The sequence below is a fragment of the Phyllostomus hastatus genome, unplaced genomic scaffold (assembly GCF_019186645.2).
Source record: "Phyllostomus hastatus isolate PE091 unplaced genomic scaffold, TTU_PhHast_1.1 phas_scaffold_78, whole genome shotgun sequence".
Taxonomy (NCBI): Eukaryota; Metazoa; Chordata; class Mammalia; order Chiroptera; family Phyllostomidae; genus Phyllostomus; species Phyllostomus hastatus.
Window position 1 is genome coordinate 65,790,356 of NW_025334041.1, and position 25,045 is coordinate 65,815,400.

At 53.3% G+C, this 25,045-nt stretch overlaps 1 protein-coding gene across 1 annotated transcript in view; it reads right to left on the bottom strand.

The window, feature by feature from the left end:
• Positions 1 to 3,188: 3,188 nt before the first annotated feature.
• FAM178B (family with sequence similarity 178 member B) overlaps positions 3,189 to 25,045 on the bottom strand; it is a 91,675-nt gene continuing 69,818 nt past the window's right edge. Inside the window, exons 13-16 of the mRNA XM_045828544.1 lie at positions 22,488 to 22,613; positions 5,240 to 5,317; positions 4,786 to 4,938; positions 3,189 to 3,473 (exon numbers count right to left, since the gene is read on the bottom strand). Coding sequence (XP_045684500.1) covers positions 3,441 to 3,473; positions 4,786 to 4,938; positions 5,240 to 5,317; positions 22,488 to 22,613 — 390 coding nt within the window. The 3' untranslated portion in view covers positions 3,189 to 3,440. The remainder of the gene's footprint in view (positions 3,474 to 4,785; positions 4,939 to 5,239; positions 5,318 to 22,487; positions 22,614 to 25,045) is intronic.

Sequence of the window (25,045 nt, forward strand, 5' to 3'; positions counted from 1 at the left end):
GTTTTCTTTTGCTCCACCCTCAAGACCACTTTTGCAAAACTAGGTATTGTTTTTCTCATTTTGTAGATAAAATGAGTCTCAGAGAAAACTGCTCAAAGGCACATAGATATTAACAGGTGAGATGTTAAATCAGGCCCTGGGACTCCCACCATCTTTACACTAAGTCACAGTGGATCCTGACAACTTTTGGGCCCCAAGTGTTCCATTTCCTGCAGGTTTTCCTCACCTTCCAGCCCTGTCCCCCACCCCTCACCCTCTAGGTATAAGGGTTACCAGGCAGAGACTTGAGCTCCTGGCTCCACCTGCAAGATGGCCCCAGTGGAAACTTTAAAAAGGTGGTTTGGTTTCATTGGCAGGGACAGTCTTCCATACCTCAAGGCAGGCTTCTGTATTCTAATAACAGAGTCAAGGGAGCCCTTCCCTTCCCTTCCAAAGGCTCCCCAAAGATAAGGCTGCAACTCTCCACACCCCTTTTCCACCTGTGCCCATTTCCTGCTGGGTTCTATTCATCTCCAGTACTGGCCTTTTCCATGGGTTGGGTGGGCAGGGGATAAAGTTTCCTGCATGACTACTTGCTTATGATTCATACTTTTTAATATAAGCACAACTGGTCAAAAATGAGATTCTTAGGTCTTAAATTAGGAAACAAAATTACACACACACACACACACACACACACCCTAAAAAGGCTCCTGTACCTATCAACTTCCCTGGAGCTTGTCTGGCATATTCTGTGGAAGGTACCCACCCTTAGCCTCAGGCCCTGGCACTCCTACTTGCCTCACTTACTCAACTGCTTGTAGCCAAGTCAAGGAAAAACAGAGAGGTGTTAAATGCCTTCTGAGGTTTGCTCCAGATACAGTAGCAGCTGAGGCTGGCCCCTCGCGGTGGGCTCAGGAGGCAAACCTAAAAAGCAAGGTTCCTCTCTCCCCCACATATTGGTCCTATGCCATAGTGGCCCTCATTTGAGCTTCCTACTCCCTAGCTCTTCTGAGGCAGTTTCTGACCAGAGGGACCAGGCTTCGTACTGGGGTTCTCTAGTCAACCCTGCCTGGCTACTTCCCTGGGAGCCCAGAACTGTTGTCAAGCCACTGGAGGAAATGAAAAAGCCTGGGTCAGCCACCCTTCAGGGATCTTTCTGAGGGCCTGGGGACTGAGGTCATTGGGGACATAGGAAAAGGACTTCCTCTCTACTTCCTCCTGAAGGAGAGTTATCAAAATCACCCACCTGGGACGCCTTTCCCTTCCCAGCCCCTCCCTGTCACCATAGCAAAAGGAAGCAGGAAAACATCCGTCACCACAACCCCGGATGCTGCTTTTCCAGGGGCTTCAATCAGGATATCCCTCAGCCTTTCCCCAGGGGCTTGTAGCTGGAAAGGGCAAGTGGTGAAGATACCAGCACCATTGTGAAATTCTTGGCCTAGAGGAGGCTGAGTCTCTAACTGGTCCCAGACTAGTTTTAGAAGATATGGTCTGCTCATGGCCAGTTCCAAGGGGGCCCATTACATGTCCCAGGGGATGGTGTATACACCCTTGGGTGACCTCAAACCACATCTCTGCTCAGGTTACAGCTAGGTCTCTGGAGGGACTGGGTTGACACCAACACCTCCTCTCTCCCTGGTGTCTATTTCTCCCCTGGAGATGAGTGTGTTTGAGGCAGGGCTCGAGAACCGGGACTGGGGAGCAGGGCTCCAGGCGGGTCTGCTGAAGAGCAGCTCCATCCCATTCTCATCCCTTTCTCATTGCCACACGGGGCAGCTTAGAGACCTGGAAACTGCCCCCCCCCCCATCCTTTAGGCCTCCCTACTCCGTTCTCTGCTCTTGGCAGTGAAACAAAGAAGGGAAATTGCAAAGGTGATTTCCAGGTTTCCAGAGCAAACTAAATGGCTGCAGATTAACTGCCAAGATGTGCAGTGTCAGAAGTGGGCAGCCCTGAGGGAGGGTGCAGGAGGTTGGCTCACCAGAGCCTCTTTGATACATAATCGGAGTATCAGACCTACCCAATGTCTCTGAGGCCTCAGTGGTGCCCTGGCCAAGGGGGCCTGAGATGTGGCCAGGAACAGAAACCAGAACTCTCAGTCAAGTCACCTGGGCATCCAAGTCACCCTGGCGCAAGATTTCTTCCACCCCTCACTTGGCAAAGGCTGTGAGGCAGGGAGGCATCCTGTGTGGTACCCAGCCCTCTGAATTATAGATGCCCCCTGGCTCTCAGCATCTTGGGGTCCCAGTAAGGGAGGCAGTTGTGTCTTAAACAGGCTCAGGAAGTGATGGGGGACACTGTGGTTCTCCAAACTGAGATACTTGCCCTGAAGGTCCTTTATTGTGTGGGAGCCTTTCTCCTAGTTAGTCCACCTTCCCCTGTTCTCTGTGGCTTGAAAGAGCAAAGGAAGGGGACACCCCAGCAGAGAAAGTCTAAGTACCCACCATGGTAATGTTCCATCAGCAGATGCTAAGGCTAAACCGAGGAGTGGGCATGGACCAGTTGGTCAGGGGTCATCCTTCCTCTCTACTTCTGTGACCCCCACAAAACCCCATTCCAACCCGGAAAGAGTCAGGAGTGGCCAGAGACTAGAAACGGATTCTCAGGATTGGAGGAGTGGACAGAGGGAGAAAATGAACACCCAGGGGTTTCCTGGGGTACAGAAGACCCCAATCACTTCTCAAGGATGGACAGGTCAAAGACATCCAGCATCCCGTTAGGGATTAGCACCCTCATAACCCACCTCGGATAAGGCTGAGGGAAGCAAAAGCAGTATCATCTTTGGCATGCCCCACCCCCACTTCTAAGTCTGGAGAGTTGATTTCCGAGCTCGACAATAGACTGAACTAAGTGTGATTACAGCTTTGATCTACTGTCTCACTCTGGGGATCTTCCCCAATGGGGTGGGAGTGGGAAATGGTCCCAGACTAGGTCTGGACACATGTTCCCTGTCCAGGCCCCAGGGGGTTTCTGGGGCCACAGGAACAACTGATCCTTCTTGGAGGTTTACAAATAGCCCCCTGCTATAGGGCAGCAGGGACTGAGTCCCAGTCACATGACTGAAGTGAGCATTCAGCAAACTGGATGCTGGGCATGGGACCTCTCAGCATAGGGATTGCAGGAAATCATCTGAACAACTGATGTGAAATTAGACTTTAGTGCACACAAAGAAACCTCACATTGGTGACAGGGAGAGGAAGGAGGGTGGGAGGACTGTGGCCTGGGAGGGCCTTGGGTGCAGAGGACGGGCTGGGCGGGGAAGGAGAGCGGTGGGTGTGGGGTGGGCAGGCAGGGTGAGGCAGGATCCCTTGCCGGCGGGGTCAGGGCAGTGGTGGAAGAGGGCTCTTGTTTCATCAGACTGGTCCTCCTCTGGCCTCCATTCTTTGCTTCCTTCAGTTCCATGGGTCCTGTTCACTCCCTGCCAGAGCCAAGAGCCATGGGCCACTCCTACCCTGCTCCATTAGACGTCTTCCCAGGGTCCGCAGTACTGGGCCTGTGGCAAGGTAAAAAACAGGGTGTGGTAGCGCCAGGCCCTGACGTTCCCCGATTCTCCAGTGTCCATTCAGCATCCACGACAGCCCTCCTCTGAGCCAGATGCTGAATGACAGGACTCCCGGGGCTCACCACAGGTAAGGACGGCAGGGCAGCAGTCCATGGGGCCACATCTCTGCCTGGGTTCCCTCCACTCACTGCTCACAGCCCCAGGGCAGTGTGAAAGAAGAAAGGTAAGGACTGCCTCCTGGCTTGGCCAGGACACGAATCACTTTTCCTTCTTTTCATGACAAATGCAGTTTCCCACCAAAAGGCTAGTGTGATCTAGTTCCTTGGGGACTGAGGGTGAGGTTTGCTCTCCAGCTTTCTCAGAGACTTGCGAAATCTGAGACCCAAGCCACAGCCTGTGGCAACATGTCAGCCCCAAGTCAGAGGTTACAGGGGAAGGACAAGCGCAGAGAAGGCAGAGGAAAGGCGAGTGGGAGCCAAGGAGCACTGTGGAGGGTGGGTGCTCATCGCCACGGAGGGCTGGGGGCCCCGAAGGGAAGTGCCCCTAAGCTAGCCGGTGCTGTTTGTCAGACGGATGGAGACCAGAGGGAGGCTGCCAGGATAGGCAGGGCTGGACTGTGCTTAAAAGTCTGCAGGCATGGGAGCCAGGCTGGCCCTGTGCCCTGGTTCTGACATTTACATACTGCCTGCCTGCGTGATGGGACAAACTATTTAACCTCTCAGTGACTCTGATTAGCTTGCGCATCTGCAAAATGGGGTCATAATAATACCTGCATTATGGGGGTTATGTAGACTCACATAGAAAATGGCCTCATTCAATAAGTATTAGCTATAAATACTATCATCTAGAGTCTGAAAAAATAAGGGTATGGAGAAATTGGAGGGACCAGGGCAATCTGGGAATGTTCCTCCTAGCTGAGTAGGAGGCCAGCTTCAGGCCTGCAGGACAAGTAGGCAGGGGGTGGACAGCTGGTGCCTCGGGTGTCCTTTCCTGGCACTGCTCACGATGAACTCGTCCTCCCAGCTCAGCGTATCCCCTCTCCAGGGCAGTTTCTCTTTGCATTTGCTCTAGAGAGGCTTCTCTGTAACCCCCCACCACATATCCACACTGGGTATCTGACTTTTGATAAGGAAGAAGGTCCTCCAGGCGGCTCCCCTCCCCCCCGCATCACCCTCTCCACCGCTTTCCCAGCCAGAAGCCCAGAAGTGTAGCAGCTGCAGTGGGGGTGGACACGCTCTGGCTCTGGTCAGCCTCCTCACCACTTCCCTCCCCTCTTAGGTCAGGGGGCTAGAAAGGGCACCACCTGGGGCTGGCAGTGGGAGAGCAGCTCCTGCCAGCGGATGTAGGTCTGGGCAGCTAGGTCCTTGAGTTTGGTCCGGTGCATGGCCTGGGGGCTTTCCCGGATATGGGTGCTGATGTGGCAGTCCAACTGCAAACATAGCAGCTGCAGCTCTCCCTGCAGAGACAGCCGTGGAGGGGGCGGCCCCTCCGGCACAGCCACAGTGGGGGAAGAGGAGGAAAGGAGTCAGAAGAAGACGGATGCATATGAGTGACTGCTCAGAAGTTGGGCAGGAAAGGGAGGAGAGGGGCTGGGCAAGTGCAGGGGGGATGGGTTGGGAAGGCCCCATGGGATGCTGGGAGAAGGCAGAGGCCCGCTACTCCAAGTCTCCTTTCTCAGCCCCTTTTTGCACTTCCTGACAGCAGGCTGGGCTCCAACCCAACTGATTGTAGCCCATCCATCTTCTTGGGAGACTCACCCACTGGTCTGGAGTAATGTCTTGGCAGCTGACCACCACCCCAGCAAGTGTCAGGAGGCTGTGACACAGGTAGCAGACCTGGAGAGAGAGCACAGGAGACAGGCGTCCCTAAGTCCCTCACTCCCAGTCCTTGTTCCTAGGCCCTGAGGGGTAAGGGCTGGGCTTCCAGCCAATTTCTTGGGCAGTGTCTTCAAGGAGGTCTCTGAGCCCTACTCACTCAAAGCTCTCCCTCTGGTGAATGACCTTCCTCCCTTCCTTCAGAAAAGAAGAAACCCTTCCAACCAGAACCCCATACTGTACCCAGTCCTGTCCTGGGGCTCCAGCAGAGAAAGCCATTAGAGAGAGGGCCAGTCTACTCTAACCTCTGCTCTGCTCCTTGAGACACCCACCTACATGTGTGAGCACTATGACCAGGTCCCACTCTCCTCTCTGGGGGATGTGGTCTATGGGTGCCCAGCTTACCCCTTGGCGGAATACCACCTGCATAGAGAGATGTGCAGCCCCATCTGGCCAGTCAAACCACGCTGACACAAGGGGGCAGGCGAGGAGAGGGGAGGCAGAGGGTTGGTTTTGGTTGAGCATTTTCATGCCTGACCCACCAATTCACACCCTTGCTCTTGGCTGCTGGACACTGAGGGGTGAAAACAGGACAAAGGCCAATTCCACCTGATCAGAGAGTGGTTTGATCCCAGGTGCTCTTACATGCTCTTGGTGCCCATCCATTTATGGAACATTCACCTGCTGTGCAGAGAAAATGAGGTATGGGGAGCACTCCAAAGACACGCGAGGCCCTGGTGTGTAGACAGTCTGCTCCTGGCACTCTGAGGTGCTGTCTCCAGGCCCCACCCCACCTCGGACTCCTGATGTCTGAGATAGGGAGGGTGGCCGGAAACAGCCCACAGACCCAATATTGTGTACCTGGCAGATAACCAGCCCTGAGGCTGAGCTGGGAGGGAGAGGTGGGCTCCAGCAATGGGGTGGAACTCAGAAAGAGCCCAAGGCTTCCCTGTTCCCCAACTTCCCCCGCCCTATTCACCCTCTCCCTTAGAGCACCAGGTGGTGCCCCAGAAACTGGGCAGTCTCTTTGCATGGACCCAAAAGCCTCCTTAGGGCAGAAGCTAGAACCACTTTTGAGAGCACCAGGCTTGGCACTATAGAATGTAGTCTTCTTGAACTCAAATACTGCTGTACAAAGTCCTGAGGAGAGAGGCCATTTGCCCCCTCCCCCAGCAGCACCTGCCCTACCCAGCTTGCTCTTCAGCACATGGCTGAGGCCCCTAGGTGGCCTGACCCCACAGCCTGGCCATGTTGGGCTGCACTGCCCACCGCAGGCACAGAAAAGACACGGTAGGAGAAAACTTGGGGGGTCCTGGGCTGGGGCACACCAGTGCCCAGAGTCCCCCTGCAGGCTGGCTCACCTTGCTCCCTAGGGGCTCCCTGCCCCCAGGCTGGCCCTGCTCTTTGAAGGCAGGGCCATAACATTTGGAACCCCTTCTGACCTCTGCAGCCCTGCCAAAGGGCTCGGTGCCACCTCTCCCCAACCCTGGACATAAAGTAGGCTCAGGCCTGTGTGCCAGACACTGTACTTGAACTAAGACACAGTCACAATCAGACATTAAAGGGAGAACAGTACTTCAGAAAGGCAGTCATTTGGTCAACAAATCCTGAATTTCATCTTCCCCAGGGAGCAAAAGGAGAAAGGGTCTATCCAAGTTTTTTTTTGGGGGGGGGATGGGGGGTCATTGTGGGGCCAGTGTATGCAGCTCAGAAGGTTCAAGGAGGAAGTTACTAAGCTAAATCAGGCTTCTAAAGAACAGTGAGATCTGTGGCGAGGTTAGTGCTGTGAGGCCAGGGCAGGGCTGAGATTACAGTAGCAGACAGACCCTGGGGGCTGATTCAGGGAGACAGAGGCAGGCACCATGAGGGACTGCCTGCCAGGTAGCCGGCCAGGGTGGAGCAGGAGGAGGGTACCCTGAGGACAGGGCTGGTAGCAGGGGTCTGGACAGTAATAGGTAGTGGAGAGCAGGGAGGCTGGCTTGAGTCACCCCAAGATTACTTCAGTATGTAGGTTGTTTGGAGCTAAAGGCAACTTTAGCCTCAGGCTCAAGAGAATCTTTTGCCCCTCCTTTTAACGACCTGGAAGAACTTGAATTAGGGGCCTTGCCCAATTTGACCTATATTATATATAGGTCAAAAGAGATCATTTCTTTTGGTCTCATCTATAGGTCAGGGCAAACATTGTTCAAATGTCCGTTCTTATCTTGCAGTGACCCTTTGAAGTCCCCATGGTGCCATCGTGTCATCCCTAGCTCAGAATGTCCTCTGTCCCTCAGTCCCTCAGTCCCATTCTGTCTCTGATCCTCTCTTGCCTGTGGGTCTCCCACTCCCTTCTGTGCGGCTCCCATACATATGTATGTACTACATTTGTTTTTTTTCTCTTGTTAATCTGTCTCATGTCTATTTGATTATGATACCGCCTTGAGGATAGAGGAAAGTTTGTTCCTTCCCCACACAGGGGACACACTGGGAGCACCTGAGTGACATGGCACGCCCCAGTGTGACAATGTGGCTCTGAGGGAAAAGATTATATAATATCCTTCTTATTCCTTTTTTTCTTAAGATTATTTCTCTACAATGTGTGTGCTTTACTCATATAATCATAATACAATGAAAGTTGTTAAAAATTAATTTTAAATAAGACAGGCCAAGAAGAATTGACTAAATCTAGTTGGCTTTGGGGTGTGTGTGGGGTAGAGGAGAGGGACATAACCTTGAAAAGAAGCAGCACCCTGGGGACTGACGATCCTTTCTGAGAGGGCGTTGAGCAAGGTGAGGGTGAGGTGGCAGGAGACACCAAAGAAAATATTCAAGGGCAGTGGTCTAAGGGTGGCTGGGAAAGGAGCCCGTCTGCAGGGGCGGGGGGAGGGGAGAAAGGAGTTAGCTCTCAGCACTTTCACTGGTTAATTGTCCCAGTGCTGAGGTGGGGGCAGTGGCTTTTTTTGCCTGCCTGCAAGCTCAGGTGGAGGTCCTAGCAATTCAGCCTCCCACCCCCTCCCTGAGCTGTGCACAAAAAGCGAAGGGCTAAAAGGGACCTCAAGCCAGCCTGGATGGGCGCCTGAGGTAGAGCGTGTGAGGGTGGGCCCAGGATCTGAGGAATGCCCTGGAGGAAGATCTGTGAGGAGAGGACAAAAGGCACCACTTGTATGCAGGTTTAGCCACTTTGTTCTTATGCTGATCCCCATAACTGAATCTGGAGGGAAAGCCCCCCAGGAAAACTATTCCGAACGTGTTTTGGGGGTGCGAGTGGTAATAGCAAGAAGGAAATGATGGCTCCTAAGAAAAGCCCCATTAACCACTTTCTATCAGATGATTTCCCAAAGGGGAAGTCACCTGCCGGCTACCTGGAAGAGGGTGATCCCTGGAGTGGGGCTCAGTGAGGGGAGGCCCTTTAAGGAAGATTCTGACCCCACTTAAGGGGATAAGTTTCCAAAACCAAGGGTCCTTATGACTTGGATTAAATTTAGTTTTCAAACCCAGCACTGGAAGTCATTTCTCTCTCTATACACCCCTCAGAGACCTAGCTTTCCCCCCAGTAATCAGCAGCCCTGGAGGCAGCAAAAGACACTGTCCTGGATCTGACTAGTGATCACAAGTCTGGACCCCTGGCAGGCTAAAGACAGCATCTTTTTTTTTTTTTTATTGTATTTTTTTCCATTACCATTCCTCTCCCTTATACCCTTCCCCCACCAAAGATAACATCTTGACCTAAATTTTGTTTTAGCTACTCAGCCCCAAAATGGGATTACCCACTGGCTGTGGTGAAACCAGATAGACAGAGGCATAGCAGGCCTCAGAGCTATTCTCCAGACCTAAAGATGACCCACCACCCTCACCTAACCTCTGACCAGTGGGCTCCCAGCTCGACCCAAACACCTAATGCACAGTCTCTTGTGATTTTGCCCTACATAATCTGTAGCCTACACCCCACTGGGGAGTCGGGATTCAATGTTAAACTATTTTCTTTTTGGGGGGTCCAGAACGAATCACCCCAAGCTGTGCCTCTGTGGTATGCAAATTGTTTGGAGTTAAAGGCAACCTAGACCAAGGCTCAGGAGAAACTTCTGCTCCCATTGATAACTGCATAAAAGAATTTGAATTAGAGGCCTGGCCCATATCAGCAAAATTTTCCGACCCACCTACAGGGCAGGGCAAACTTTTCTTTGCTAAACATCTGTTCTTCTTATCCTGCAATGACACTTTGAAGACCTCAATATACATTATATACCTTAATCCCCCTTTCTATCTCTAAACTTCTCCTGTACTCGGGGTCTCTGACTCTCGTGTATGTGGGGTTCCCATATGTATGTATTAAATTTGGGTAATCTCTCTTGCTAACCTGCCTCAAGTCTATTTGATTATTTATCCAGCCAGAAGTTGTGAACTTTGAGAGCTGAGAAGTTTGTTCCTCCTCCACACTTTCTATGCTGCAAATTCCTCCTACCCATGTATTTCTTTGGGGCAGTGCACGCAGGCAGAAGGACTCAAACAGTGGGGTCCTTGTAACAGTTCCAACTTGGTCAGAGTCATCATGAACAGTGTGTGTAGTGATGCTTCTGGGGAGAAAAAGGCGTCATTATGTGCATAGGATGAGCTCAGACCATGTCCTCCCCTCACTTCCTTGAGACCCGAAGTCTCAGCGTTAAGGAGAGGGTCCGACCTCATCCAGACAAATGCACTGGGTGCATGCATGGCCTCTTCTGAACCCCCAGTCTCCCAGACTCCTCCCCACGTCCTGTTTTTGTGCTGCTCAGAAAAGCAGACATTAGTGGACACTGGACTCTGGCTTGGAGGAGTCTGAACCCGAGTCTCCATCCTCTGACAGCCCCACTGCTGCCCGGGGGGACCAGAGGCTGGCCAGGGAGTGCCAGCTGGGGTGAAAGCGGGCCGTTGCCAGCAGGACAAAAACTAAACAGCCAGGTATGAGCATTGCGTTTCCTGCTCCAGTCGAGTTGTGACCAGTTCCTGAACTTAGCAAGCCCATTCCTGTCCTAGCTGGCAGCACAGACTTGGGGCTCTGTCTTCTCTTTCAAAATGCAGGAAAGGGAGGCTGGGCAGAGGCACCCAGTGCCAGCAGACTGAAGACCCCTGCTTCCTCCCATTTCCTGCACAGCTGGAAGTATACGGTGGCTCTGAGGCCCCTTTGGAGTCCCTAAAGGCATGTAGGTGGGAGTGGGGTGTCTGTGGCTTCAGGGTTAAAGAGCAGTACAGAGGCATTCCTTGGTGGGGAGGTGGCAGTGGGGGCTATACTTGTTCAGTCTTCAGGACCTTGTCTGAAAATTGGGCCCTCATTGTTGAGGTTACCCAGGGCCTCCCAGACTGGGTGTGAGTTGGAGGCTGGGAAGCCCCCACAGGAAATGGGGCCCGGGAAACCTCAGTCAGCACCCTGGGGAGAGGCAGAGTCTGAGGGTGTGGAATGGGACAGGACGTGTCTGAACCCCACGCAGACAAGACGGGACCATCCCCTACTATTGCTACTAGCACTAGAGCCTTACATGGCCTAGCCTGCCCCCTGGGGAAGGATGACAAGGGTAAGAGATAGAAGACAGCCTGCTGAGCTTGTCAAGTGGGGAGTGATAGGTCAGTGTCTCCTTGTTCTGGTCCAGCCAGTTCTGTCCCCAGGAACCAGGGCCAAGCCTCCCTTTGCAGCACTTTTATCACAAGAGGAAAGGGACAAAGGGTGGCCATTTCCCAGGAACTTCATCCTTTACGAAATTCCCCTCCAGTAATGCCAAGGGAGCAGGAAGTGGCTGGGAGTATTTACGCTAAAAAAGGACAGAAGGAGGAGGGAGAGGTTCTCCCAGGAATCTGCTCACTCTACCCGGAACATTATGGTTTCTTCCACGTCAGGTCATGACCAGGAATCTAGACTCACCTAATCAGGCAAGTCTTTAACCCCATCCTGTTCCCTGGAGGCAGAACCATGCCAGGTGGGGATGGCAGATCTTGTCACTGGCAGGAGGATCCTATGGGAGCAGCTCTAGCCAGGCTCTAGGGCAGCTGCTCCAGGGCAGCTGGGCGGTGGGGGAGAACTAAGGCTGACCCAGGAACACCTGTTGTGGGGGGCCAAGATGGACCACAGGACATGCCCTCCCAGTCAGGCTGCAGCTGGTATCCCTGGCTCCTACTCAGGAAGTCAGCCCTGAATGCCTACTGGTGCCAGGGTCCCTGCCTGAGACCCTAGAACAGCCTCCTCTAGTTTGGCCTCTGCAAGTTCATTGACTCTGGGTGGTAGCTGCCTTGGGGGACCCGCATTCAGCCACAATCTGGCTAGGCTGCTCTCAGCCCTGCCTGGAGGGCCTGGGGGTCCAGCCCAACTGGAGGGTTGACTCCAGGAGAATTCTGCCATAGGTCCCATCATTGTCATGTGTGGGTCCTCTCAGACGTTTTGTTCCATTGGAGACATTTAGACACATGTACATGTGCTGAAGGTCAATGCCATAACCAATCTAGTCTGGGAAAGATTGACACTGCCCTGGTCTACCTTGGGTCATTTCAGACCCAAGGTTAGGGCTGGGTCCTGATGAATTCCCCTCCCCTCCCCTCCCCTCCCCTTCCCTCCCCTCCTGTCCCCTCTCCCTTCCCTCCTCCCTCCCTCCCTCCCTCCCTCCCTCCCTCCCTCCTCCCTCCCTCCCTCCCTCCCTCCCTCCCTCCTTCCTCCCTCCCTCCCTTCCTTCCTTCCTTCCTGTTTTTAAAAACTAAATTTGAACCTATAGCCCCAACTGACAGTGCTCTGAGGCAGGGGGCTCACAGAAAGAGCCTGGTGATCTCACTTTCAGAAGATGAAGAAGCTGAGGTTGGATGGTCATCTGACTACATGACCATCTACAGCAGAGGTCAGGTCTGAAGCAGATGTCTGTGCTCTCTCCTTTAAGCTGGACAAGCTCCAAGGGTGTGCAGTCCCTCTTCAGAGAGAACAAGCCCCTACTGCTGGGTACAAGGGCCTGCTGGCGGCTGGACAGGGAGAGGCTGAAGCTGCTCCCTGGGAAGAGCAACACTGGAGCCTGAGCCCCCAGGGTATGGTCTAGGCCCTCCACCTCGGGCTATGCAAATGACAACAATAATTAATGAGTAATCCCGAGGCAGGGCTACTTGCAGGCCTCAGGTCAAGAGCCTCAGCTCATGAGAAAGCCACAGCTCCTCTGGCTGGTGTGTCCACAAAAACACAATGAGAGGAGATGCATCAAAAAATGCACTTTTCGATGCATCTCCTCTGGACCTGTCATGGAATGTGGCACCTGTTATCTCTAGGATGCTCTCTTCCCTGCCCCATGAGCCAACCACAGGACATGCTCCCCTTTCCAGAGCTGTTCCGGCTCCAAGGTCACACCCCTGACCTTGGTTTGGACCAATATGAAAATAGCAAGCAGAGGGCTGTGTCCAAAGGAAAGCTGAATTTGAAAGTGACTCTGACCAGAACAAGTCATCAGCCCTAAGCCCTAAAGAGTAGGAAATGATGAAGACATACGACTGATCACCGGGAAATGAGGAGATGGTGACACACCACCCCATCCTAGGCCAGGGTCCCTGAAGGCACAGGGCAGAGAGGCCAGAGAGCAGACATCATAGGCAGGGCCTGCTGAACTCACCCTGGGGCTTGTGAGCTGGACATTCAACTCTGTTCATGAAAGCACCTGTTTGGACATGGGGGTGGGTTTGAGCCCCAAACATGGAGCAGAGATGAGGCCACTTGAGGGTGATGGGATTTGGGCTGGCAGCATCTGGACAGGACTAGGACTTCCGGCTCAGCCGCTGGGAATGGCCACACCTGGAAAGGTGCTCTGAGGGCCCCAGCAGAGCAGAGAGGTTGGATATCTCTGCGGAGGCTGCCAGAACCTGGGGGGCTGGCCCAGCATGTGACCCCTCCTCAGATTCTTCACAAGGGGAGCCCCTCACCTGCACTTCCAGATGCCCACGGAAAGTGAGTTCAGAGGCCTGAGAACCGAACTCATTTGAAAGAGACAGGATTCTCCTGAGCTCTTTTCTGAACTCAGGACTGGGTCCTGATTGGCCCTCACCCCTGCTCTTGGTATGGAAGACAGGGAGGAACTGAAGGCGATGGCATAGTGTGGTGGCCAGGGTGGGAGAGAGGAGTTGGGACAAAAGCAGGAAGGCCGAGGGCTTCTGTTCCTGTGGACCTGCTCTAGGGAGCAATCTGGGAGCATCTGACCCGTTGCTCAGACTGCCGGTGGGAGGAGCTGAAGGGCTGTAGGCAAACCCTTGCTAGAGCATTCCCACCCAGCCCACCCTTCCTTTCTGGCTTCCCACTGGCCCTGGGGGGTGGGGGAGATGACAGGCAGAGTTGGCTGGCTCTTCCTGCTTCTCCAGCTGGAACAGGATACCCTAACCCCAGGGGGATGTAGACTGGAAACCCAGCTCTACAGGCTACCTGAGAGGGGCTAGGTTCTCCAAGCACATATTTGAGAGCCCACACCTGGGTGTGCCTGTGTGCATCAGTGCATGGGGGGCCATGCTGAAGGAGTCACTGAGACTAGCCAGGGCATGGCCTGAGCATCCTCCAGGGCCTGGAAAGGCCTCCCAGTGCAGTGGCTCCCTTAAAGCAATGGCTTCCTCCCTTTTCTCTCTCACTGAATTGTCTCCTGGCGTGTTGGTGTGGCCAGAGTCTGGGAAGCATTGCCCTCCTTATACTTCCTAAGGATAACAGAGTGTAGGGCCACCACCCCTGCATGAAGACGAGGAGAGTGTCATGGACATCTAAAGTTTCAAGGCACAGGATTCTCCCCCTTCCTTTGTCAGAGTGTCCCAGTCTCTTGTCCCCTAGGTCAAGTTGCTCCATAGTAGTGACTTTAGCCCTGATTCCAGGGGAGACACATGACCCAGGCTGGCCTATTCCTGTAGGCCTGGCTTTGTGATTGAGTTAGAGATGAGGACATGACCTATGCCAAACCGTTGAGGCTAAACTGTGGGACTCTGGTTAGGACCCTGGGACACAAGCTGTTACTTTCTCCCTGGCTGGAGTTGTTGAGGGAAGGATGTTGAGTGTGGAGTTTCCAGAACCGGTGGGAAAAGCCTGCCTGGGAATGCACCAGAGGGCAGAGCAGAGATGTGCAGAGGGCAGCACAGAGGCTTCAGGATACTGCTCAGCCCTGTCTAGCTGAGCTGGAGGGGCTGTCCCAGGACCTTTTAGGATGTGCGTTTGAGTTAGTCATTACAGAGTCCTGGCAAAGACACTTGGGAGGGACAGAAAAGGTGGTGAGCAGAGGGTAGGTGAGAAGGCCGTGGTCTGCCTGGCAACTGCTCCTGCAGACAGAGAACAGTGGGTAAGGCACCTCACACACCTTGCCTGGTCCCCCTCAGATGTGTGGAGGAGCTGAGTCCCAGCTGCTTAGACACAGCACTTAGAGGGCACTGCCCCTCCACCTATCAGCTCAGGCAGGGTGGGTGGGGCTGGGTGCAGGGGAGGTGGGGAAGGGTCCCACAGCCTCTGCCTGCACAGCTTCCATGAGACCCTTGGGCCCACCTGTGCCCAGCAGAAGGGGTTTGTTCTCTCTGAAGAGGGATCCACTGGGAATTAGATCGACATAGACTCTGGGCCGGTCCTCAATGGTGACACTGTTTAGGTGTGTGAAGCCACAGGTGAGGGAACAGCCTAAAGGACCATGGGAATCCAGGGCAGGAAGGACAGGATGGGCACTGCCAGGGAGGAAGAACAGCAGGAGCAAAGCCATAGACTTGAGAATGCGGGTTTCTGGGAAGGACACCCACGGCCTGGAATCAGGTGGCATAATTGGATTTTCAGGAGGCAAGCGCATGGATGAAGTGGGCTGGCTGATGAGGCATGGAATAGCAGGGTTTGGATATGATATGACGGGTGCTGAGGGTCGCTTTTTCCTGAGTAGGAAGGGGAGGAAGATGATCACAAAGTTGCCCAGAATGACTTGCAGGAGTTAGGGTATTAGGTCAGAAACAGGGAAGACCAACATGGGGCAAGGACAGTGCCAGGGGAGGGACCCTGTGTCTGGGGTGGAGTGGGAGAGAGCAGGCTATGCCTGAAGAAGCCTAGTCTGCTCTCTCCAGCTGAACTCTGTCGCTTTACATCCTGCTCACATGCTTCCAAAGAAGCCAGAATTCCTGGGACCCAAACAAAGGTGGCCTGGGCCTGGGCCCTGTGTGGCTTCAGATGCTCAGGAGGACCTATTCTGAAGAGGGTCAGTGGCCACTTAGTTGGATGTGAAGCACTGCCAGAGCACAGATGCCCCTGTAGAGTCAGCTTTCCAGAGGCCAACTCTTTGAGGTTGATTTCAAAAGATGTCTGATGTTCCTCACTGTGGAGGAAGTAAGAAGAAACCACCACCCACCAGTCAGGCAAAGGACACACTTCTCCCGAACATGTAGTTTCCGTTCCTCAAAAGTAGTTAGTTTTCCCCCATCCCTCTTAATCTTGGCCTGACTAGGGTCCCCAGCCCTGAGGTACGTGGTTCTCTAAGGTGCAGGGTAAGGGCAGGAAGAAAAGGACAGCACCTGCTGGTGAGAAGGCAGAGTGTAGGAAGAGGGAGAGCCTCCCAGTCCACCTGTTCTGGGTGACACAGGAGCCAGGCCTGTGCTCAAACCAAGCCCGAGGGGGTGCCTGTTGCCATGCCACTGCCCAGAGCCCGCAGGAGAGTACAGGGGTAGGCACCTTCCCAGCCTTTTCCTGGAGCTGCCCAAACCTACCCCAGCTGCTTAAGGTGCTCTTGTCAGGGTCACGAACACAGGGACAGGCTGGCTGCCATCTCAGCAGCAGAAGCAAAAGCAGTAAAACTTGTTTGTCAGCTCTATTAACACAGGAGCACACCACAGAGATAGGCAGGAGAGGCACACACAGACACACACGTACACAGATGAGGAGATACAGGCCTACGCTCTCTGTGAGGACATGTTGGGGACCCCGGGAGTATGGGTGCTCAAAGGATGTGAAGCCCCAAGCATGGTCCAGGCTCAGAGCACACCCCACTCCAGCATCAACTGTACACAAGCACTTCTCCCACCCACAGGCGTCCCCAGGTACGCCAGGTTGCGCCCAACCACAGGGTTGGCCGCAAGTGGTATGCATGGTAAGGAAGATGACAGGAGCCACCTGTGGTTGACCGGGTTCTGTCTTGGAGGCATGGCCTCTTGTAGCTAGCCCACGGGGGACAGGGATCGGCATGTGTGCAGAACCCTCAGTGGGTCTCAGGCTGTCTGGCCTACAAGGACATCATGAGGCTGTGAGGAGAGCCAGCCCAGGAAGCTGAGGAGGACACAGCACAGGGCTGCTGGTGCCTGGGTGCAGGCCCACCCTGGACTTCCCCTCTGTGGACCTTCCTTTTCTTTCACATAGGGAGAGACAGTCCACTTCCTCAAAATTCCCAAATTTAACCAAACTGGGGGAAACTCCCACCCCACCATAAAGGTTCTGGTTCTGCATACCTTCCATATCTCTAGGGGAAAAGACAGAACCAGAAACTCCTTCCCAGTGGTGCCTATATAGCCAAAGCCTGGGGAAAGATGGCCAGACAGGGTAGGAAAATGTGGCAGATGGGGCACAACAGATGACAGAGGCTCAGCAAGGCCAAAGTATCAATAACCTCAATCAAAGTGAGTGGGCCAAGACTCTGCGATCTGTCACAGCTAGACAAAATCTAGCCAAACACAGTGTGGACAAAAAAAGGGGCCACATACTAAACCTGACTGGCTCAGGGGAGGCCTGTGTGGTGGCCTCACAAACTCAAGTAAAAGAAACCACATAGGATAGCCTGAAATTAAAACTTCCTAACAAAAAGCAAGTCATGGCAGGTAGTCACGTCCTAGCCCGCAGCTGAGCCTATTATCTTCTTGCATCTAAGATAACATACCTTTGAAACGTCAGAGTGATCTTTTTTTCCAGACCCCTTACAGCATCACCTCTGGCAGCAGAGACCACAAACAGGCTGCCTACCATCCCCCGCCCCCAACTGCTATCTTGTTCCCTGAATACCATCTCTATGTGCCGTACATGTTAACTATTAACCATCCAGTACCCACCAATGTGAAAGAAGTACGGTTCCCTCTGTTTCACTTTTTTTTTAAAGATTTTATTTATTTATTTTTAGAGAGGGAAGAGAGGGAGAAAGAGAGAGAGAGAAACATCAATGTGCGGTTGCTGGGGGTCACGGCCTGCAACCGAGGCATGTACCTGACTGGGAATCGAACCTGCCACACTTTGGTTCGCAGTCCATGCTCAATCCACTGAGCTACGCCAGCCAGGGCCCTGTTTTACTTTTTATTCAATCCTAGAGATATCCCCACTTTGCTTTCTCCCACCTCTCTAGTCTGCCACCAATGGATTTCATGTAACCTTTGTTAGCTCTCCTCCTTTGATTCTAATGTATAAAATAAGATGCAAAACTGCCATTTTGGGGAGGATTTTTCAATCCATTGATATTTTGCTACTGGACAACTGTCATCAGTTTGGATCAAATAAATTCATTAAAAATTCTCTACAGGTTTGGATGTTTCTTACATCAACAATGGTTTATGTAAGTCAACAAAAACCCAACAATTCCCAGGATCCCTGGTTCTGGGTTGGAAAGCTGAGCTGTTTGCATCTGTGGAGAGCAGGACCAATAAAATGGCGTTGGTCTGGTCAAGATAGGATAAAGTCTATAAAACATAATAATGCCACTCGTGTCAACCAAGATGGCTGCCAGTCAGTCACGACACTTTTGCTCAAGAAGGAAGCCACATCAGACACATCTGGCAAGGAGTGTTCAAAATATCAGCATACATGAGCTGAACAGACCCATCTGTAGAGGTGGAATACCACAGGATAAGCTCACCTGGAATTCCTGGACCACTTATCAAGGATCCCAAGACACTGATTAAGAGACCCAGAGGGTGGAGGACATGACCCTGAAGGGTATGACTGAGGTGGACTTCAGAGCCACCACGGAGATAGCCTATCTCCACACTCCAAGGCGCGGCTCCATGCTGATCTGACTGATGTGCCGCTGCCGGAGGCTCTCTCCTGCCGGACTGAGAACTTTGTTTGCCTCACTGCTGGCCTGGCTCCAGAGATTCTGCCTAATGAGACACTGACGGCTCCCCGGCCTGCTTGCTGTTTCCTGGACCCACAGACTGAGACTCTGGGGCTGAGTTTTGTTATCCCTCAATTCTCTTGTGTGATGTTACCACTGATTGCATCTGAGTGATTATTATTGTTATTAGGTTAGTAGTGATTTGGATTGGATCAGCATTAATAAAAGCCGAGTGAATAGCACAGTCACCTGTGTTGGCTTCCTACTATTTCTCAGTGCCACTGGTGTTACCTGTCGGACTGCTGGTCCGACACTTGGCTCTATGCTTTCAGTTCTTCAGGCCTGAATCAGACGATCTGAGCGGGGACCGAAGCCTGGCTCATAGGAAAGACTAATTGTGAAACACATGCTCCTGACAGCTTCCAGGAGGCAGTGGCAACTTGAGTCCAGTCACGTGATGTTTGTACGCATGGGGCTGGCCTGGAGGTCCAGAAGGCCCCGTCTCTCGAAGAATTGATATCTGTGGGCCAGAAGGGAGCACCTGGAGACCAACTCTGAGTATACTCCTGCATTAAGTCACCTTCTCCCCTCGCTGAGACCCCAGACATCACTTTAGGCCTCTGCTCTCCATTGGGAGAGCCCCTCTCAAACCAGGTCAGCACAGGGCCAACAATGGCCACTGCGGGGGCTAGAGAAACCTCTTCTTTCTCCTGGTAGTTCTTGTGGCTGGATGAAGAATTTGAAGATACACAACAGATAAGAGGAGGAAATCAAATCTTAATACTTGGGTACAGGGAATTCGCATAAACATACAAATTACGAGGACAGGCCCCAGACAGGGAGCTCAGTTGGTTGGAGCGTTGTCCTGATATGCCAAGGCTGCAGGCTCGATTCCTGGTCAGGGCACACACAGGAGGCAACCAAGAAATGTATAAATGGGTGGAAGAGCAGGTTGTTTCTCTTCTCCCCCTACCTCTCTTTCTCTAAAATGAGTGAATAAAAATAAATAGACATTTTCAAAAAATTACAAAGATAGTGAGGCAAATTAAGGTATATATGTCATTTTGGACTAAGGATGGGGAGGTAGGCAATTCACAGGCCTTGAAAAAGATCAAACCTTTTGTAAATACATTCCTACGTGGCCACTCACAAACAGCAGGACACAGAAGGGAGCCTAGATTTTTTGCTTGGATTCTCCCTGTCTGCCACACTTCATTCACACGTGCCAAGGCTCCCTTGTCTGAAGCAGATTTTTCTATCTGAATCTCTAGGCAGGAAAGGGGAAGGTAGCAAACTCTTCCTGAGTTTACTGGGCTTCAATTGTTTTTTGTTCGAAATAATCTAACCCACACACCAGCAAGGGGCTGGGCCACCATTTCTTTATCCAAAAGCACTTGAAAATGTTGCAGGTATTCTAATCACCCCGTTAAGAAGCAGGATTCCTGTATTCCACAAGCAAGGTGGTGATCTGCTGGGATACAAACAGCCAGCTCAGGCCAGCCAGTCTTCCCTCCTCACCTACCCTTCTCCACTGCTCAATGGCTGTGCTAGGAGCAAGTTCTCTCCTTTGTGGCACTTGGTGGTTAGCTTTCCCAGGCAGGACTTCACGAGCTTATTACTACACACAGTGTTTTCTGATTGGTTTCCCATGAGCAGATGACACTTGTCAAGCACCTCACAGAAGCCCAGGCTACACACCCTTGCAGCCCTAATGATACAAGGACTTTAGAGACAATGGGGCCAGCGTGCAGAGGCTGCTCAGAGGGTGTGCAGAGGAAGGTTGCCGGAAGGAGGGTGGGATGGCCAGAATAGGGAGTTGTGGGAGAAGAGAGTCCAGAAAGGAAGAGGAGTTAAAGTTGCTTCATTCACTCGTTCACTCATCTAGTGCCAAACATACCATGTGATGTTGGGAGACACTGGCCATGCCCACAGTCTACCTAGGGACATGACAAGTAAAGGGACAACTGCAAAGCCCTGAGATCAGTGAGAACAGAAAGTCATGCCCTGGGCAGCAGAGAGCAGCTCTCCCAGTCTGGAGAGAGGCTGGGAGCTGTCGGGGAGAGAGGAGACTGGGCCAAGGCCCCGGGCAAAGGGAGGGGGTGGGGAATCCAGGGAGTGGAGCCTGGCAGAAGTGCTTATCGGCAGGGGCCGGAGGAAGGCTGCACGTACAGCAGTCTCTTTAGGGCAGGAAATATCCCAGACAAGAGTGAACAGGGTCTGAGGGAGGGGGTCCAAAGGCTGGGAAAGGGCCCATCCCATTTCCTCCAGTTGCCTGTGGCCATCCTCACTCTGGCCTTAGTTTCCCTGCTATACCTCAGGAGAAAGAAGGCCAAGCCTTTGAGCTCTGAGGATAAAAGGCTCAGCCAGCCCAGACCACCACTCCCTGTAAAACAGGGTGGAGGATGCCTCCACTCTTTTTGGCTGGTGAGTAGCCTGATCATCTTTGAAGATGAAACGTGCTGGGCCTAATGAGGAGTCAGTCGCCGTGGTGGGGGTAGGGCTGGGCCGTGGAGCCAGTCACCTGCCCAGCCCAGTCACTTGCCCCACCTAGCCCCTCCAGGTCAGAACAGAGCCCAGCCTGGGGGGACAGAACACTTCACATTTCTGTGTCTTCCACAGTGCCTCCGACCAGCCTGGCCTGCTCCCTTCCCTCCTCTGCTCTGGGCCACCTCCCTCTCAGGCCAGGGCAACCCCCAGGTGGGCTCCTGCTACCACAAAAGCATCTGAGAGTCTCCTGAGCCCCTTTCACTGCCCTGGACCAGCCCACTGTAAACTTATGCCCTACTGCAGGGTGCCAAGACATGCCAACTCCTCTACATTTCCAGGCCAAACTGGTCATTTCCAATATGGCCACTGACCAGGGGGACACTTTACAACCTCCTTTGTGTGTGTGAGAACAGTCCTCAAAATAAAGGATACCGTGAGGAAAGGTCATAGGAGTGGCCCCAAGGCACCTGGAAGTGACATGTACCACACGCCGTGAACAAGGCACAGTCCCTCCTTTACCTCTCACCACGCCCCTTCTTCCTCCCCCAGCCCAGGCCTGGGCTCTAACCAGTGCCTGCTCGGACAGACCACTTCCAGGGCTGCCCTCCCAACACCCCACTTGGCCTCCATAACCAGCCCCAGTTTTCAGGAAATAGTTGGTACAGGAGAAAGGGACACATGGACACTCATTCGCCCAGGCGACTCAGGGGCCTGCTGACGATGGCAGGAATGGCAGGCAAACCTGAAAGACAACCTCCCTTACACTTTCCAGAAGAGGGCATGCACCTGGGGGTTCTCGTATCTTCTTAATGGTCCATTTGTGTTCATTAAGTAATTAATTCATTTATCTGATTTGCAGGATGATGCCCAAAGGTTAGACTTCTGAATTCTCAACACACAGCCTTCAAGTGAACTTTTGGAATTACCACCTTCCTAAATTAGGAAGATGCCTATCTGTGTTCCTCACCCTGAGTCCCAGGGTAAGAGTGCTCACTGAGATTCACCCACGCTCCCTGGAAGCTAGGTTTGGGAGTCCCAATCTGAAGCCCCTACACCTACCCCTGCTTGGCATTCATGGCAGGGGCCACAGCCTCACCATTCCAAACCCCACACCTGTCAGCTCTGGGGGACCTCGCTGACCTGACTCCCGCCAAAGCATGACTCTCAGGGAACCTGAGCAGCATCTGGAAAGTCAGTGAGGAAGAACTGGAGAAGGCCAAGGACTCAGGCTCAGTGATGACTATGCTGAGTAAGGACAGGGATGTTGGACCTAGTGGTGCCCTGGGGGAACAGGGTGCCTCTCACGGCTGGACCCTTTCCAGGCTTCGAACTTCATGTCCCTTCCCACTACACCCTCCTCATCAGCATTTCTGCTCCTGCAGCCTCTCTAAACAGCATGGTAAGACTACTGACGCACCCATGGCCAGCAAAGCCACCCCAGGGTGTACAGGGTGCAGCAGAATCCAGAGCAGGGCCAAGCAGACATTTGGCCTGATGCCTGTGCACACAGCGCCCCACAGCGGGGGGCCTGGCCAGGGCACTAATCAATCACAGGCCGTGCCCACATCTTGACTATCTGCTCACCAGAGGGAGGCAGCTTGCTGGTCTCTTTTCCCTCAAGGCCCGCAGAGCTGAAGGATGAACAACTTTGCCTTACCCGCTTCCCTGGTGCAACAGTGGGTAGAGGCAGGCAGGTGCAAGGTGCTCACCTTGTGGTCTAGCTCAGCACTGGCCTTTGGTTGTTGTTCCTGGCAGGGTGGCAAGGTCTCAGAGTCCAGGTACAGCCCAAGGGATGATGGCCTCATGAGGCTCAGGAGCCGGCTGAGCTCTACCAGCTGGGGAGAAGAAGAGAGGCCATTACTCTCGATGGGTGGCACCTGAGTGCTTAGGCACTGCAGGGACCCTTGTCCTGGCTGTCTCGGCTGGCAGTGGTGGGTTAGAGTGTAGGCTCTGGAGCCAGACCACCAGCTTCCAGAGCCTGGATCCACCTCTCACTTGGAAGCTGGGTCTTCTGTGTAGAATGGAGATAAGCACACACCTTCCTCCCAAGAAGGAGGTCACACAGTCATATGGGACCTGGTACAGGGCGAGTCCTCCCTTAAAGGAGTGACCTAGGAAGAGCTCTGTGGGCTGGAGGTAGAATCCACTTGCCTGGAGTAAGAGCACTCATGGTTGAGAAGAACTGAGACCAGCAGAGAGGGTCTCCTCTGACATCAGGAAGACCCTGCTCACCCTGAGCTGCTGCTCACTCTGGGGCCCATTCTCCTGCATCCCTTTCTTTCTATTTAACTTATTTGTGTGGGGCCTGGGCACGGGCTCAGGAAAGAAGAGAGACTGTGTACATCCCCCCGCCCCCCAACCTTTCACTGGGAACAATGACCGCCCGGCCTGGCCCTGAGCGGGTGGGTCTGCCTGGGGCCAGGTGTAGTGTGTGGGTCCTTGACTTCATGTAGCAAAGATTTCACATGAATCCAGGTGACTATGAGGGTACATTCATTGAAGCTGAGGACAGTGAAACAAGGAAGGACTTAGCACAGAGGAAGCAACAGGAGAACCCAGGCTGGGATGCCTTAGCTCCCTGGGAAGTCAGAGAAGAGGGCCTTTGGGGACAGGTTCAGAGTGTCAGCCTGGGACAAGCTGCCAGCTGCCCATTGCCGTAGAGTTTAGGAGATCCGAGCCTGTGAAGAAAGAAGTGGGGAAGAAGCCAAAGAAAACGGCAAGGGCTGTTCCCCAGAGGGAGAGGGCAGGCTGGGTCCTTTGTCTTGAGGCTTTTATCTCTTCCTTCAAGGCGGGAATCTTAGGGGAGGCCTCAGGGGAGGATTTCAGTAGAATATCCATCAGTTCTCCAGGTGTGCCCTTTGATTGGTCGGGGTCATGGTCCCCTTTGGTTGGTCAGTGACAGGGGAGGGGGTCTGTAGCTGATGGCATCACCCACCTGGTTTTGCTGCTTTTCTGGGCCTGGAGTTGAGACACAACTGAGGCCTAGGTGTTATCTCCAGGGAGGAAAGGCCAGGGGACAAGAGGTTACCCTCGGGGCAAGGTCCTAGTTTTCCCAGTTTTGCCCCCTACCAAGCACTCAGGCCCTCCTGCCTGGGTGACCACCATCTGCACCTGGCTATTGTGCTCAGCTCTCTTTCCCTATTCCACTTGCCAAGGAATTGTCCTAGCTTCTTACTATCCCGCTTCAATGCTGCCTGCCCTGTTTCATCCTACCACTCCCCCACTTTCCTTCCAGAGAAATTTAAAGCAAATCCAAACATTGTATCATTTTACCCATAAAGAACTTCTAACAGTAAAGGATGAGGATTTCCACCACCCCCATCTCCCCCACGTAATCACAATACCATTCTCTTGCCCAATAAAATTACCAAGAATTAATTCCTCATATGATCTAACAACTGTGTTCAGTTTTCTTGGATGGTCTCAATAGATCCTTTTATAGTTGCTTTGTTGGAATGGGGATTCCCCCACAAGGTCCCCACCTTGCATTTGGCTGAAATGTCACTTAATCTGCTAGCTACCCGCTCCTGCTCCTTTAAACAGCTCATCCTCTCTGAACAAATGGGCCAGTGTTCCCCACCCTCTGGACAGTGGTCCTTGTAAGTCCAGGTGTCTGAAGCAAGCAATTCTTCCTACCTAGCCCCTGTACCTGGTTTGGGCAGCCTCAGCCAAACTCCAGCAAGGCCCATCCATCTGCCCTGAAGCTGATCTGTGACAGAGCAGGCAAGCAGGCTCCAAGTTCCTGGACCCTCTGAGGCTATGTGCGGCCCTAGGGAAGGGGTGGTGGTGGTGCAGCTGAGTCGGGGGAGTTCACAGAGGAATCATCTCTTCAGAAGCAGCAGGTGCAGGGTGGCCAAAAGGGCAAGGTCTCTAGCCCCAGAGCCCAACTCCCCGCTTGAGCCCAGCCCTGCCCAGCACACCTGGCTTCCTCCCTCTGACTCACCCTAGGACACCTGCTCAGCCCCTCAGCGGCTGCAGGCTTAGACAGCCCAAAAGAGCAGCTGGGCTGAGTGCTAGGAGTCAGGCCTGACTCCTGGAAGGGAGCCAGGGTTTCCTGGCTTAGTGTCTGATCCTGTCAGAAGGGGAGAGGAGGCGGCAGGGAGAAAGAAGGAAGGTTCTTGGTGAAGAGAGGCACCATCTGGAGCTTCACCAAAACCAAGTATGCCGCCTTGCTCAGTCCTTGCAAGTCTGGGGATAGTTTTTGAAGGAGCCCTGCCTGCTCAGGGCTCACAACTGCAGCCAGTGCTCCCACAAGCAGCCCTCGGGC